This window comes from Natator depressus, chromosome 4 (genome assembly GCF_965152275.1).
Source record: "Natator depressus isolate rNatDep1 chromosome 4, rNatDep2.hap1, whole genome shotgun sequence".
In the NCBI taxonomy this organism is placed as follows: domain Eukaryota; kingdom Metazoa; phylum Chordata; order Testudines; family Cheloniidae; genus Natator; species Natator depressus.
Genome location: NC_134237.1, coordinates 44483961 through 44500419, shown reverse-complemented (window position 1 = coordinate 44500419; position 16459 = coordinate 44483961). Strand labels below are relative to the sequence as shown.

The window sequence follows — 16459 nt, the reverse complement described above, 5'->3', positions numbered from 1 at the left end:
ACCAGTATCCTGTCTTCCGACCACGGTCAATGCAAGGTGCCTCAGTACTCCTGGTGGAATTCTGCACTACTGCACAGGTACAGAATTCATGTTTTCCGCCGATTTGTTTGCTTCCAGAAGAAGCCACAAGAGCAGTCATTCGCCCTGCCCTGGCACCCCAGAGCAGCTGGCGGAGACATAAATCAGTGTGGGAGGGAGGCAAGAGAGGCATGGGTGTGCTTGTGTGGAGAGATGTCAATCACTGCTGGGGAGGCAGGACAGAGGGGCATGGGAACAAGAGAGAGACTGTCCCTCTTGCTTGCTATTGTGGTGCCCCCAGTATGGAGGGGCAGGTCTAAGGGTTATTTGGAGGTAGGCCTGAGGCAGGCTTGTCCCCTCAGACAGAAGAAAATGTAGCAGTTTGCCTGCTTAGTTGTTCCCACTGTGTTAGTGAATTGTTCCCATTCTTCGTGAATTTCCCCAGAAGCATAAAACGGGTGTAAAAGTTTTAAGGCTCCTTTACATTGCCAGAGTGGTGTAAAGGAGCCTTATTGTAAAGGACTGTATAGGCTTATGGTGGTTTAGTGATTAGAACTGGTCTAAATTTTTGGACTGAAAAATTTTCCTATTAAAATGTGCTTCATGAACGGTTTACTACTGACCTTGCTGGAGATGGTCAGTAGCCAATATAAATTGCGAATTTGATTCCCCAGCCCTTACTTGCTCTTCAGTTGCCTATGATGTAATACTGAGCATATGGCTGCATATATTAGTTGACTAATAACTAGAAATAAAGGATCACACCTAGCTACGTTATTATTAGATAAAGGGGGTTTGGGGATTTCCTCCAATGCTCCGCATTCCCATTCTTCATCCAGATCAGCTGCATCCCTGCCTGTGTCATATCTCCCTGTGTACCATCACAAAATAGCAGAGATCATCCTGAGGCACTTTTGCCAATAGCTTAACTTTATCGACCTTTAGAGTGGTCGAAGACATCTTTTTGGTCAAGCACATGCTTGATTTAAAATCCTCAGTACATTATTTATAGTTGGTTAAGGAATACAGGGACAGGGGCTGTTATTCTGAAATCTGCCAGCTAGTGGGTCTCCAGCGGGTCATCTTTAGCTGAGAATGGCAAGAGAGTAGTGTGCTGACCATGCTCTTTTCCCCACCCTTCCTTGTTTCCTATGTAGGGATTGGCATAGGACAGTAGTCAGGACTCTTCCATACCAAGGGAATCCTGAGCTAGGAAAAATCTATGTGCTTTCTCGCTTTTTTCCTGAGCGAGAGTGGCACAAAGAGGTTAGATTAGAGCTCAAGATCTATTTTACTTATTGTGACTTTTTCTGTATTGTAGTTTAAATAAATTACCAAAATAATTGCAACAGGTGTGATTATAGTGTGTTATTTTGATGAAGAAAACATGCAGAATTTTAAAGTATTGTGCGCAGAAATTTAAATATTTTGGTGCAGAATTTCCCCAGGAGTACTCAGAGTGAATGAACAGAACAGGCAAATCATCAAGTGATCCCTCCCATCATCCACTCCCAGCTTCTGGCAATCAGAGGCAAGGGACACAGAGAGCATGGGGTTACATCCCTGACCATCTTGGCTAATAGTTATTGATGGACCTAACCTCCAACTAATAAAATTAAACTTTTAAATGGTTATTGTGAGCCTCAATATTTCCTACACAAGATAGGAGACTGCCCGGTAAGTTTGACTCTTTGATGTTTACTGTATAGCAATATGATAAAACCAAATACAGTAATGTGACAAATCCAAATTTTAAATGTCTGTATCAAATGGAAAAATCTTCGGATTGTAAAATATTTATTTTTTCCTTAACATCTACATCCTAGTGACCATAATGCCTCACTTCAGCAACAGCTTTTGCTTTGCATATTGTAATGGCATGTTACACCATAGAACACTTTGTTGGTCTGTAGCAGTAGTGAAATAACTGAAATTCTTGCTTATGTGTATTGATGCTGATGCACATTCATTTATTTTCCTGTATCAACATACAGTATACTCGAATGGAGTTCAGGCTAATCAAAATATATTTTGGATAGAACTTTGGTTAAAAAAACCAAACCAAAAAAACCCCAAAAGACTACAGTCAGAACCAAAATTAAAACACATGAAGTTTCTTTAATGCAGGATTTCTTAAACACCCCCTCCAGCTTTCTTTGGGTGCTCTACAGATCTCGGTCCTTGGTTCCTTACTCTTCTCCTGCTACACCTTATCACTGGGTTCTCTCATCCAGGAACAAATTCAACTACCTCACAAATGATTCAGAGATCTATCTGTACTCCAGACCGGTTTGCTGCTGTCCAAACTAAATCTCAGCCTGTCTCTCTGACATCTTTTTGAGGATGTCTAGCTGTGAGCTCAAGCTCAACATGGCTAAAACAGAGTTTTACTCTTCCTCCCCCTAAGCTGTCCACCCATGCTAACTCCTTTCTGGATCACTGACAACACCACCATTCTACTCTGACTGAGGTGTATAACCTGGGTGCCATCTTTAACTTGGATCTCTCTCTAGGGCCTGACATCCAGGCTATGTCTAAGTCTTGCTGATTCTTTTTGCATTTCTCAGATATGGCCTTTCCTATTCACCACACAGCTAAAACTTTCATCCAGGCTCTCATCATCTTATGTCTCAATTACATAACATCCTTTTCTCTGGCTTTCACAAAAGCAATCTTACCCTGCTGGTAATGTTCTTTACAGCAGCATTCTGAATGTTTTTTTGACTACGTCATCTTTCTCTTGCAGGACGGATTGATTTAAATCAAGGAGATATAAATTGCTGATTTCAATAATGATTTAAATCACCAAGTGGAAAGCTTTAATTTACATAAGATTTTAAACACTTTTCCATTATTATTTCAAGTATCGGGGGTAGCCGTGTTAGTCTGTATCCACAAAAACAACAAGGCGTCGGTGGCACCTTGAAGACTAACAGGTTTATTTGAGCATAAGCTTTCGTGGGTAAAAACCCCACTTCTTCAGATGCATGGAGTGAAATTTACAGATGCAGACATAAATATACTGACACATGAAGAGAAGGGAGTTATCTCACAAGTGGAGAACCAGTGTTGACAGGGCCAATTCGATCAGGTCGATGTAGTCCACTCCCAATAATAGATGAGGAGGTGTCAATTCCAGGAGAGGCAAAGCTGCTTTTGTAATGAGCCAGCCACTCCCAGTCCCTATTCAAGCCCAAATTAATGGTGTTAAATCTGCAAATGAATTTTAGTTCTGCTGTTCCTCTTTGAAGTCTGTTTCTGAATTTTTTTTTGTTCAAATATAGCTACTTTCAAATCTGTTATAGAATGTCCGGGAAGATTGAAGTGTTCTGCTACTGGCTTTTGCGTGTTACCATTCCTGATTTCCGATTTGTGTCCACTTATTCTTTTACGTCAGGACTGTCCGGTTTGGCCAATGTACATGGCAGAGGGGCATTGCTGGCACATGATGGCATATATAACATTAGTAGACATGCAGGTGAATGAGCCTCTGATGGTGTGGCTGATGTGGTTGGGTCCTTGGATGGTGTTGCGAGAGTAGATATGGGGACAGAGTAAGCAACAAGGTTTGCTATAGGGATTGGTTCCTGGGTTAGTGTTTCTGTGGTGTGGTGTGTAGTTGCTGGTGAGTATTTGCTTCAGGTTGCGGGGCTGTCTGTAAGCAAGGACAGGCCTACCTCCCAAGGTCTGGGAGAGATAGGAATCGTTTTCCAGGATAGGTTGTAGATAGTTGATGATGTGCTGGAGAGGTTTTAGTTGGGGGCTGTATGTGATGACCATTGGTGTTCTGTTATTTTCCTTGTTGGGCCTGTCCTGTAGTAGGTGACTTCTGGGTATCCATCTCGCTCCGTCAATCTGTTTCCTCACTTCCCCAGGTGGATATTGTCATTTTAAGAATGCTTGATAGAGATCTTGTAGGTGTTTGTCTCTGTCTGAGGGATTAGATCAAATCTGGTTGTATCTTAGGGCTTGGCTATAGACAATGGATCATGCGATGTGTCCTGGATGGAAGTTGGAGGCATGTAGGTAAGTATAGCAGTCAGTAGGTTTCCAGTATAGGTGGTGTTTACGTGACCATCACTTATTTGCACTGTAGTGTCCAGGAAGTGGATCTCGTGTGGACTGGTCCAGGCTGAGGTTGATAGTCGTCTCCGACTTAAGGAATATTTTCAACACACCACTCAACAGTGCACTGACCCACAGGAACCCTCCTACCAACACTATAAGAAGAAGAATTCTGCGTAGACTCCTCCTGATGATCAAAATGACAGACTGGACTTCTGCACAGAGTGCTTCCACAGACGTGCACAGACTGAAATTGTGAACAAACAGCATCACTTGCCCCATAACCTCAGCCGTACAGAACGCAACGCCATCCACAGCCTCAGAAACAACTCTGACATTATAATCAAAGAGGCTGACAAAGGAGGTGCTGTAGTCATAATGAATCGATTGCATTATGAACAGGAGACTGCCAGGCAACTCCCCAACACCACATTTTACAGGCCACTATCCTCTGACCCCACTGAGGAGTACCAAGAGAAACTACACCATCTGCTCAAGAAACTCCCTGCTACAGCACAGGAACAAATCTACACGGACACACCCCCCAGAGCCTCGACCAGGGGTATTCTATATGCTACCCAAGATTCATAAACCTGGAAACCCTGGACGCCCCATCATCTCAGGCATCGGCACTCTTATAGCAAGATTATCTGGTTATTTGGACTCTCTCCTCAGATCCGATGCTACCAGCACTCCTAGCTATCTTCGAGACACCACTGACTTTCTGAGGAAGCTACAATGCATTGGTGATCTTCCTGAAAATGCCATCCTGGCCACCATGGATGTAGAAGCTCTTTATACCAATATTCCACATGAGGATGGACTACAAGCTGTCAAGAACAGTATCCCTGATGAGGCCACTGCACACCGGGTGGTTGAGCTTTGTGACTTTGTCCTCACCCATAACCATTTCATATTTGGGGACAACTCACTGGGGACAACTCAGTGGCACTGCTATGGGTACCCGCATGGCCCCACAGTATACCAACATTTTTATGGCTGACTTAGAACAACGCTTCCTCAGCTCTTGTCCCCTAGCACCCCTCCTCTACTTGCACTACATTTATGACATCTTCATCATATGGACCCATGGGAAGGAGGCCCTTGAAGAATTCCACCTGGATTTCAACAATTTCCACCCCACCATCAACCTCAGCCTGGACCAGTCCACACAAGAGATCCACTTCCTGGGCACTACAGTGCAAATAAGTGATGGCACATAACCACCACCCTATATCAGAAACCTACTGACCGCTATACTTACCTACATGCCTCCAGCTTCCATCCAGGACACACCACACGATCCATTGTCTACAGCCAAGCTCTAAGATACAACCACATTTGCTCCAATCCCTCAGACAGAGAAACACCTACAAGATCTCTATCAAGCATTCTTACAACTACAGTACCCACCTGCTGAAGTGAAAAAACAGACTGACAGAGCCAGAAGGGTACCAGAATTCACCTACTACAGGACAGGCCCAACAAAGAAAATAACAGAACGCCACTAGCCGTCACCTTCAGCCCCCAACTAAAACCTCTCCAGTGCATCATCAAAGATCTACAGCCTATTCTGAAAAATGATCCCTCACTCTCACAGATCTTGGGAGACAGACCAGTCCTCGCTTACAGACAGCCCTCCAACCTGAAGCAAATACTCTCCAGCAACCACACAACAAAAACACTAACCCAGGAACCTATCCTTGCAACAAAGCCCGATGACAACTCTGTCCACATATTTATTCAAGTGACACCATCATAGGAGCTAATCACATTAGCCACGCCATCAGGGGCTCATTCACCTGCACATCTACCAATGTGATATATGCCATCATGTGCCAGCAATGCCCCTCTGCCATGTACACTGGCCAAACTGGACAGTCTCTACGCAAAAGAATAAATGGACAAATCTGACAACAGGAATCAGAACATTCAAAAACCATTAGGAGAACACTTAAACCTCTCTGGCCACTCAGTAAAAGATTTAAGGGTGGCAATTTTACAACAGAAAAGCTTCAAAAACAGACTCCAAAGAGAAACTGTTGAACTTGAATTAATAAGCAAACTAGATACCATTAACTTGGGTTTGAATAGAGACTTGGAGTGGCTGGGTCATTACACATATTGAATCTATTTTCCTATGTTAAGTATCCTCACTCCTTCTTGTCAACTATCTAAATGGGACATCTTGATTATCACTACAAAAAAGTTTTTTTTCTCCTGTTGATAATAGCTCATCTTAATTAATTAGCCTCATACAGTTGGTATGGCAACTTCCACTGTGTATGCGCGCGTACGCACATGCATGTATCTTCTTACTATATGTTCCATTCTATGTATCCGGTAAGTGGGCTGTAGCCCATGAAAGCTTATGCTCTAATAAATCTGTTAGTCTCTAAGGTGCCACAAGTACTCCTGGTCTTTTTACCAACTACAACGAGGTCCTGGTCCATGACTCGAGTTCTTAGGCGCGAGAATAATACAAGTAACAAAAATAATAAAGAAAGTACAATTATATTACCTTGTTGTGACCTTGGAGGAACTTCCTGGTTTGGCTCAGGTGTAAGACTGTCAAACTCTTCTTTACTGATGAGATTTAGTTTCTTAAAGTTTTCAACCTCTTGCTGAATTTGAAGAGAGAATTTCACAATTACATAATAGAAACGTGACCACTGTATATCAATCTTAAAATGACAAGTTCACACAACTGGGTTGCACCAGCATGCAACATGTCAAGCAGAATTCATTCACAATTGATCCTACACAACCACAGTCCTTTCTGTTGAATTTAAGAGGCTGGGAGGTTGCACACAGCAAGCTTGTGAAAGAAAATGGAAGATGAAGCAGCCCCTGGACACTGAGCAACGTGCAATGAGCTTGGCTTATAGAAGCAAAGTGTGCACCCCTTAGTATGGTTTGCAATGACCAAATTCATGAAAATAAAAGTAACACCCTACTTTCATAAATGAGGAACAGAACCCCGATTTTCCAAGTTTCTGTCCTGTCCAAAACAACAAAACCATCTTTCCTCTACAGTAAGGTATGCACAGGAAGGTTATGGCATTTGGGGGTGAGAGGACGGACAGAAAGAGTAAATAGGAGATCCCCACTCCATCCCTCCTCAGCCCAAACCCCCGTCTCTCCCCCTTTCAACATTAAAAACAAAGAATTTCGGGAGCAACTAGTAATTTTGAATGCCCAACTTGAAATTCCTTAAAGAGACCTGCTTTTTCAGAGGGTGGATGCTAAATACTTTCAGAAAAATGAGGCCTCTTTGAAGCATCTCAAGTTGGGAACCCAAAAATCAATGCACCCCAAAAATAAACCACTAAGCACTTTTGAAAATCTTAACCAACATTTAAAAGGATGGGGTGGGAGAAAACATTTACCCCTCTATTTTTTTCTACTGTCCTCTTCCAGTTTACTGTACAGTCGCCTCGCATTTTCTAGCTTTTTCTTCTTTTCCCATCCTTTTATCTATTTCCCCCTTTCTTTACTAGCTCCCATCCTTTTGTCCTCTTTCCTTGCTCCATACTGAAATAGGGTCCTGCCACCATGATTTGCCTCAATCCAGTGCTCACCAAGGGTGGAAGAAGATGAAAGTACAAACACTATCCTAAATAGGATGGTAATCCAGCTCAGCTGACTGTAAACTTGCAACTCACAGCACTGCCCAAAGTCAGAAGTGGATCTGACAATGAGCAGGGAGGACTAACTCACAAAGAGAGGTTCCTTGGAATGACTGATCAGGGAGCAACATGTGACGGGGCAGGAGTGGAGAAATCTGGGTTCCTGAGGTGCCAGCAGCTCAGCTAGCTTGCTGCCACATTCACTGGCCAGCCACTTGTTATAAAATACACAAAAAAGTGGTATAAAACCACCAGTGTGTTTAAAAATCCTTTGGTTCTAGACTGAGATGTTTGTCCTTTAGGGACACAGGCCACCTTAGTAGTATTCCATATTATAGTTTGTGGACCCACAGAAGGGCAAGGAAATAGAAATCTAGACTAAAATGAGGTTGTGGGTATTAAATCTGGCATTTTACTTACACTTTCATGCCAACTAACTTTAGAGATGACAAAAAATTGAAGATAAATTTACAGTGTAATGACTTCAGTTTCATTCCCTCATACTCTACCCTACCCCCAAAACAGGGAAATCAGTTTGTCTTTCCTATGAACACATTTCAAAATTTTATTAAATACAAGCTGCCTGAGCACATGTACAGCCTAAATTATCTACTGTATACGCTTAGCATTCAAACACTACCCCACCAGCCTAAAATACCCTAATGTTTAAAACAATAAATGTTTAAAACAAACTATTCCTTCACTAGCTTAGATCTAAGTTTGAGGCTGAAGAGATAAATGTATCTTGAATTTAGCAACCTCTGCTACACCTAGGGTCTACAGCAGAAAGCATGACAGATGATATGCAACTATTTGCAAGTAATTACATTGCAATCAGAAGTTAAAATTAAACAAAATAATTACAACACATACTATAGGTATACATATGATAATTATTTTTTATTTTTTTCCACAATTAGATTTTTGATAGTATAAGTAGCAGCAATAACAGTCAATTTTAGGCTTGTTTGGTCAAGCATCTGTTTAAGTTGTATGACAGAAAAAATTACCTTTAAGGCTGCAGAATCATTTTCACCCTGCTCCATCCACAAATCCTGTTCATAATAGTATAAACCATCATTAATAACTTTAGCAAGTTCCGATGTAATTTTTGCACGAGACACATGGTTGCCTGTGCGATCTCCACCAGGATGTTTTCTCATATAAGGTGGTGTCTGTGTTACAATCAAAATTTTGTTTACATCGCGGTCATCAATTTCGTAATCTGAATCATTGTCTGACCAATCAGTAAATGTATTTTTGCGACCTTCTATTTGTTCCATCTCCTCATCAAACAAAAAATCAAGCTCTTCTTGTTCTTGTTCCTGTGAAGGTGGGGCCTGCTGTTGCTGACTTGGTGTGTGATCAAGTGTATGCACAGACTCCTGAATGAGGAAAGATAACGTATGACATTTGGGAAACAAATTACTTGGTTATTCTATTACTTCTTTTAATGGATACTGACAGGATCATCTGAACGGATGAAAACAACAAACCTTAAGAGGAACATTTTGAAAGGTATTTTCAAAGGCACAAATGGCTGTTAGCCATTTAACTACCGTTGACTTGCAAGGGTTTCTTAAGCTTAGTACAAAGGCAAAAAATCACAGTGCTAAGGTCCGTAGAGAATTCTGATGCCAACTTTTCACTAAATTCTCTCTCACACTGTAAAACATACAATTTCTCAACAGAACCTAAACACCTCCAGCTGTGCCACTTTATTTGGGCCCTATTTTAAGGCCTAATTAGTTTTCCAAAATGAAGAGTAGACTTTCCTTCTACTTGGAGCAGACCTTTAAATACTCTTAAGATTCCAAATTAGGATAAATTATTACACATATATTATGTGTATTGTAATATCAAGTGAGGTGATCCATTATAATATAAACAGTTTTGTTCAATATAACAGACAGTTTTACGATGTGGACTAAATTTAGTTCATTCTGCTCATACAGACTGCAAGTATCCTGAAAGTGTTAATTAGGCTTATGTAAAGGTATCAGCACTCCCTCTCACTACATAGCAGTGATATGCTGTAGTATTTCAGAAAATATACACACACAGAATTTTTTTTTGGGGGGGGAGGTGTTTTAACACTTATAAAAGGTAGCTAACAGTACCTTTAGTTTGACTGGGGATGGACGATGCCTCTTTTTCACTTCTATCCAAGGCTCAGAGTCCAGATCTGGCAAGCTTGTCGACAATCCTTTAGACATTGTTTGAAGGTTACTTGTTTCAGTGCTTTTCTTTGGGCTTCCCATTCTTGGAGAACTTGGTGCAGACTCTAAAATTGTAAATTAGTTGTGTATATAGGTTTTCCTTTTTTTTGTTGCATTAGAGATTTTTAACTTTCATTGTAGCTATAATTCCTATTCCTAATTAAGGATTAAATATGACACTGATCAGAAAAAAATAAAAAAAGACTCAATTATTGCTATTCTATATTTTAAAGAACAGTATACATTGGTGACTCCAACATAAATTAAAAGTGCCTCTGTCTGCCTGAGAGATGGAAGTTATCCACAAAACAAACCGCATGATTAGTGACAAATTCTCTCAAACTGCCTTCCACCGCTTGGGGTGGGCAAGTAATTCACTTTCAACTCCCATTCTTTCCTTGACCTCTGCCAACATTGCCAACAAATGTTCATGATGTACAGTTGCAACAGTAGGGTTTTAATGTCACATGGACACCTCTTTACTAGGAACTTGAATGCAACTCCCAACTAATGGCCAAGACCGTCAAATAGCCAGATAACTTTCTGTTTACTATGAACTTGAACAAGATTCTAACAGGGGAGAAGTTCTCTTCCATTAGCAATACCTTAAGACAAACTGCAAAATGTCTCCATATAAACACAAAAAAGGTTAAGAATCCTTTGGAACCTTATTTCCTTTAACAAAACTTATAGCCATAGCACATCTAAGAATTATAAACACAAATTGTCTATATTTTACCCTCTGCCACACCAGACACATTATCTATCAGCCCCTTTCAGTACAGGATGTTGTCAGATAACTTATGTGTTGGAAGAGGCTCTATTCCTTGGCTCCTTCTCACACACTATTTCTCTCTTGTGCCCCAAAGCTACTTCAGTTTAAAAGTGATCTCTGGAAGCTGAAAGAGTTAGGGCACAAACTAGAAAGATGGCTGAGGAAACACCTATGATCTGAACTGTACAAAGGACTTAAAGTGGTCATTATGAGGTCAGGAAGAGTTACTTGTCTTGAGTCACTAGCAACACAAGGCACCGTCCAGTTGAACAATTATTACTAGTGAAGTTTATTAATCCAGACTGTCTTACCCCACCAATTGTACTGTCAAGTGACCATTCTAAATTAAATATATATATTTCTACTTAAATGAACTCTTATTTCTCCTTCAAATTAAGTTAAACACATTGAAGGATGGGGTGGAATTTGGGAGGAGAATATATATGGATGGGATGGAGAAATGCTTGCACTGCTCAGGGTTCTAGGCCCTTAAGACACTCACCTCTAACAACAGAAGTGATAGATTTCCAACTGGGGGACAGACTGGGGAAAGCAAAGGGCAGCATATGTAACATACAAGGGGTTGTCTTAAAAACAGTCAAGAAAAGGTCAATTGAAATAAATAGGATTTGCTGCATGCCAAAAAGCAGTTATATCAAGGGGCTCTGGGAGAGTTTCACAAACAAGGATTCTGGATCAAGGGTGTCTTACGCCCAGCCTGACCCTAATTGCATCTTCAAATTGAGGCCAAAAGTTACTGCGAAACAGATATAGATAAGACATCATCACTCTTGTACATAGGTATTAAATAATGAAGGGTGTATACTAATGCTAAAAACATAATGAAAAAATTCAAATCCATCCAAAGAGGGGAAAAAAGACAAGCAGTTATTAGCTGTTGAGCTTCAAAGATTGGTAGGAACCTAGCTCCTGCTCGTAAGGCAGTTCTGGAAAAAAAAAAAAAAAACACACCATGACACAGTCTCATTATATGGACATATCACTCTTCCTATTCCACTAGTACAGGGGTTGGCAAAATTTTTGGCCTCAGGGCCACATCAGGTTTCCAAAATTGTATGGAGGGCCGGTTAGGGGAAGCTGTGTCTCCCCAAACAACCAGGCATGGCCCAGCCCCTGCCTCCTATCCAACACACCCCCACCCCCGCTTCTCTCCCCTGACAGCTCCCCCGGGACTCCTGCCCTTCCAACCACCCCTGTCCCCTGACAGGACTCCTACCCCATCCACCAGACCTCCCAGCCGACTTCCCCCTGCCGCCCCATCCAACCCCCCCCCCCTTCATTCCTGACTTGCCCCCCGGGACCCCTGCCCTATCCAACCACCCCATCTCCCTGTCTCCTGACCGGCCCCAGAACCCTTGCTCCTGACTGCCCCTCACCGCCCCTATCCTTCCTGACTGCCCCCCCCCCCGGGACCCCTGCCCCATCCAACCCCCCTGTTCCCTGCCCTCTGACCACCCCGACCCCTACCCACACCCCTGCCCCTGACCACCACCCTCAATTCCCCTGCCCGGAGCACCGGTGGCTGGCGGCGCTACAGCCGCACTGGCCAGAGCACCGGGTCAGGCCATGGCTCTGCAACTGCGCTGCCCAGCAGCCCAGAGCATTGCGCTGGCAGCGCGCTGAGGCTGCAGGGGAGGGGGGCAAGCCTCCCAGGCCAGGAGCTCAGGGGCTGGGCAGGAGGGTCCCGCGGGCCGGATGTGGCCTGAGGGCCGCAGTTTGCCCACCTCTGCACTAGTGTCTCTGGAGGATGTTAAACAGAAGCTATGAAAGGCAGGCATTATTAAAATCAACAGGTTCAAAAAATTTGCATCCAAGACTTAAAAATTGCTGGAAGAGGAGCTCACTGGACAGTTCATGTTGATTTTCACTAAATATTGGAGCTCTAGGGAAGTTCCTGAAGGCTAAACAAAGCCAATGTTGTGCTCATTTTTTAAAAGGGTAAATGAGATAACCCAGATAATTATTGGCCTGTCAGCCTGACATTGATCCCAGGCAAGATAATGGAGCAGCTAACTGGGGACTCTATTAATAAAGAATTAAAAGAGGCAATATATTAATGCAAATCACCCTGGGTTTATGGAAAACAGATCCAGTTTAACTTGATATCTTTTTTTTTTATGCCATTACAAGTTTCATAAAGGTAATAGTGTTGACATAATATAGAATTCTGTACTGTATTTGACTTGGTAGTGCATGATATGCTGATTAAAAAAATAGAATGATACAAGATTAACATGACCCACATTAAATGGATTAATGCTAGGGAAGTGATAGGTCTCAGGATGTAACTGTAAAAGGGAATTGACATCAAGCAGGTCTGTTTCCAGAGGTTCTACAGTCATTGGTTCCTGGCCCTACACTAATGATTTTATCTATGACCTGGAAGAAAACAAAATAATCACTGATAAAGTTGGCAAACTACCCAAAAATTTGAGTGGTAAATAATGAAGAGAACAGGTCACTATTTCAGAAGGATTTGGATTGCTGCGTAAACTGGGTTCAAGCAAAGAATACGAGTTTTACATTCAGCCAAATGTATAAATCTGGGAACAAAACCATGCTCCGAAGTGTCCCTAGCCTCTATTTGCCAGAAGCTAGGCATGGGCAACAGAAGATGGATCACTTAATGATTACCTGTTCTGTTCATTAACTCTGAAGCACCTGGGTTTGGCCACTGTCAGAAGACAGGATACTGGGCTAGATGGACATGGGCCTGACCAAGTATGGCCATTCTTATGTTCAAAGCATGTAGGCTATGCTTACAGGATGGGGAACTATCCTATGAAGGAGTGACTGAAAAAGATTGATGGATAATCAGCTGAACATGAGTTCCCAATGTGATGCTGTGGCCAAAAGAGCTAATGTAATCCTGGGATGCATAAACAGGAAGCTCAAGCAGGAGGAAAGAGGTTACTTTACCTCTGTATTTGGCTCTGGTTTGAGCACTGCTAGAATATTGTGTGCAGTTCTAGTGACCACAATTTAAGAAGGATGTTGATAGGGTTCAGAGAAGAGCCACCAGAATGAACAAAGGATTAGAAAACAAGTCTTATAGTGATAGACTCAATGAGCTCACTCTATTTATCTTGAGAGAGAGAGAAGGTTAAAGGATGACTTGATTACAGACTTGATTAAGTACCTATGTTGGGGGTGTATGGCAAATATTTAATAGGCTCCTTCAATCTAGCAGAGAAAAGTATAATAATACAATACAATACAATACAATACAATGGCTGGAAGTCCAAGCTAGACAAATTCAGACTGGAAATGAAGAGTAAAATTTTAACAGTGACAGTAATTAACCATTGGAATAATACGCTCAGGGTTGTGGAGGATTCTCCATCCCTGACAATTTTCACATCAACATTAGATGTTTTTCTAAAAGATATGCTCTAGGAATTGTTTTGGATAAGTTCCATATCCTGTGCTATACAGGAGGTCAGACTAGATGAACACAATGGTCCCTTTTGGGCCTTAGAATCTATGAATTATTCTGAAATCAGTTTAAAGTTATCAGTCATACACTAGAGATGTAGTCCTATAGATAGGGATATATTACAGCTGGCTCCTTTGAGGAAATATATGTTTTAATAGAGTTAATGTTATAAAATATGACAAGCAAAAAAATTAGATATTACATCTGAAATTTTGATGACTCTCTACATCTTTCCATTTACCAAAGAGAAGGTAATTCTACAAAACATGCACATCTCTTGGAAAAACATGTTGGATTAAAAGACCAAACTGCAACCTTAACCACAAGTTTACTGTCTTCTGGCACACTATGCCTTTCTAACTGCCAGCCTTGCAATTCCCATTCCAACTAGCAGAGTTGAATTTTATACTTACAATTCCTATGATGAAATCAAATATTAATGAAAAATAAAATGAAGACTTGTTGGACTAGACAGCAATTTCTGTCCTAACATTTTATGTTTCTATGAAAGAAATCCTTTACCAGTATGTGAGCCAAAAGCTTTGCCTGGTATAAATTCTGGGCAGTTGATGAGTTGAGAAAAGTCAGTTTGTGGCTGATTTCGTGAAGGTGGACCAGGAATTGGCCATTTTTCTGGGTCTGCCCTTTTTCTCATCTTCTGATCCACTATTTCCACCTCTGTACTGTCCTTTAGGGCCTGTGAGAGAAACATGTTTCACCATTAAAAATATACACATCGCCAACACTGCTGCTAACCATATCTTTTGTGCATCTCTCAGTGAAATTAAAACACAATCCCATGAGTATCTGGGAGGGAATTTAAATTATGTTGCCATCTATAGATCTTGACATTACTTTCCGACTTGAGTAGGAACATTTTCAATGCAAATGAGCATTAGGCTCTCAAACACCGGCATGCCAGAAATTAGTGATTATTTTAAAGAAAACTTACCTTTAAATTAAGACAACCTAGAAGAGTCAGTATAAAACTCAGTACCACTTATTTTCAGTACCATAATTTTGATTATTGTGGCATACAGTTTCAAATATTAGCTGCTAGTTATATTTTTGAAGTCCAAACGCAGAGCACTGATTAACCAAAATTGATGATTCTTTATAATTCCATATTTAAAGGGACAGTGTTCAGTCGGAACCTGAAGCAAACTGCTTTTCTGGACAATTAAACAATGAAATGAAGTTGAAGAGTTCAGCAACTGTCAAAGTAGTTTTTTGCAATTATTTTCCAGTGTTAATGTTGTATGACAAAGTTGCAAGAAACAATACCAAAAACAATATTGCTTCACTTACAAGGATTTCGAAGTTGTGTAACTTTTTTCTTCATTTCTGGCATTTGATGAAAGACAGGGAGCCGAATCAAAAAGTGAGTAATTTTACGTAGACTGTATAATGGAATGGTCTGTCATATGGAGTTGGTTAGTGTAAGGCTGAATGGGTAACTGGTATTAATCTCCTCTAAACTCCAAGGGAAATGGAAGGATAGAAACCAACTGCTGAGTGTGCCCAGTGTTTCTCTTTCCCTTTTTGCTAATAGGTTTACAATTTGGGTAGCTGTGCTGCTTGCTGGTGGAGTTCTCATTTGACATGAGGGAGGATGCGATGATTGCTGCTAGCTGGGAAACTCCATTCTGAGTCGCAGGGAGAGAGCTAACTGGCCACAGCCTTGTTGACCTTTGAAGCCTATAGGTTACCTATGAGGCAAACTCCCACAGTGCTTTGCGAATCATGCTAACAGGAGGGAAAATAACTTGTTGAGAAATACTAGAAAAGATCTGACAATTTACAAGAACTGTTAAGCAAAATATATTATTTTTAGTGATGCATTAACAAGAAACATATGCTTAGGTTAGAATTTAATATGTTTATCTCTTTTCTGTAAACATTTAAATATACTGGAAATTTATGGGAAAAATAAGATGCTATTTCCTCTTTTCCCATACAGAGAAGAGAATTGTAAACAGGCGGGCTACAAGAATGTCAATTCATAAGCCAAATTCAGAACAAAAACAGTGCAAGCAAATAGTCATCGGCTGCAAAAACAGGTTCTCACAAATTGTGGTAATGTATCGGTTATTCACTGTCCAGTCTAATAGACTAATAAAACTCAACCAAGCTGACTGATCTGACATCTCTTTAAATTACTAAGTAAATTCAAATCCTTGTGGGGAAACACTGGTGGCCCATACAGGGACCTCAATAGCCAGTATTGACTGAACCTGACAGAGCAGGATCACAACCTACTTGCCAGGAATAAGATCAAGCAGTTAGGAAGTTGGAA

General features: G+C 41.2%; 1 protein-coding gene across 2 annotated transcripts in view; it reads right to left on the bottom strand.

Moving 5' to 3' along the window:
- Positions 1-16459, bottom strand: part of LARP1B (La ribonucleoprotein 1B) — a 97913-nt gene that overhangs the window by 20457 nt on the left and 60997 nt on the right. For both annotated transcript variants that reach the window (XM_074950842.1, XM_074950843.1), the window contains exons 9-12: positions 14686-14860; positions 9833-9996; positions 8723-9097; positions 6605-6707 (exon numbers count right to left, since the gene is read on the bottom strand). In XM_074950842.1, the coding sequence (XP_074806943.1) occupies positions 6605-6707; positions 8723-9097; positions 9833-9996; positions 14686-14860 (817 nt within the window). The remainder of the gene's footprint in view (positions 1-6604; positions 6708-8722; positions 9098-9832; positions 9997-14685; positions 14861-16459) is intronic.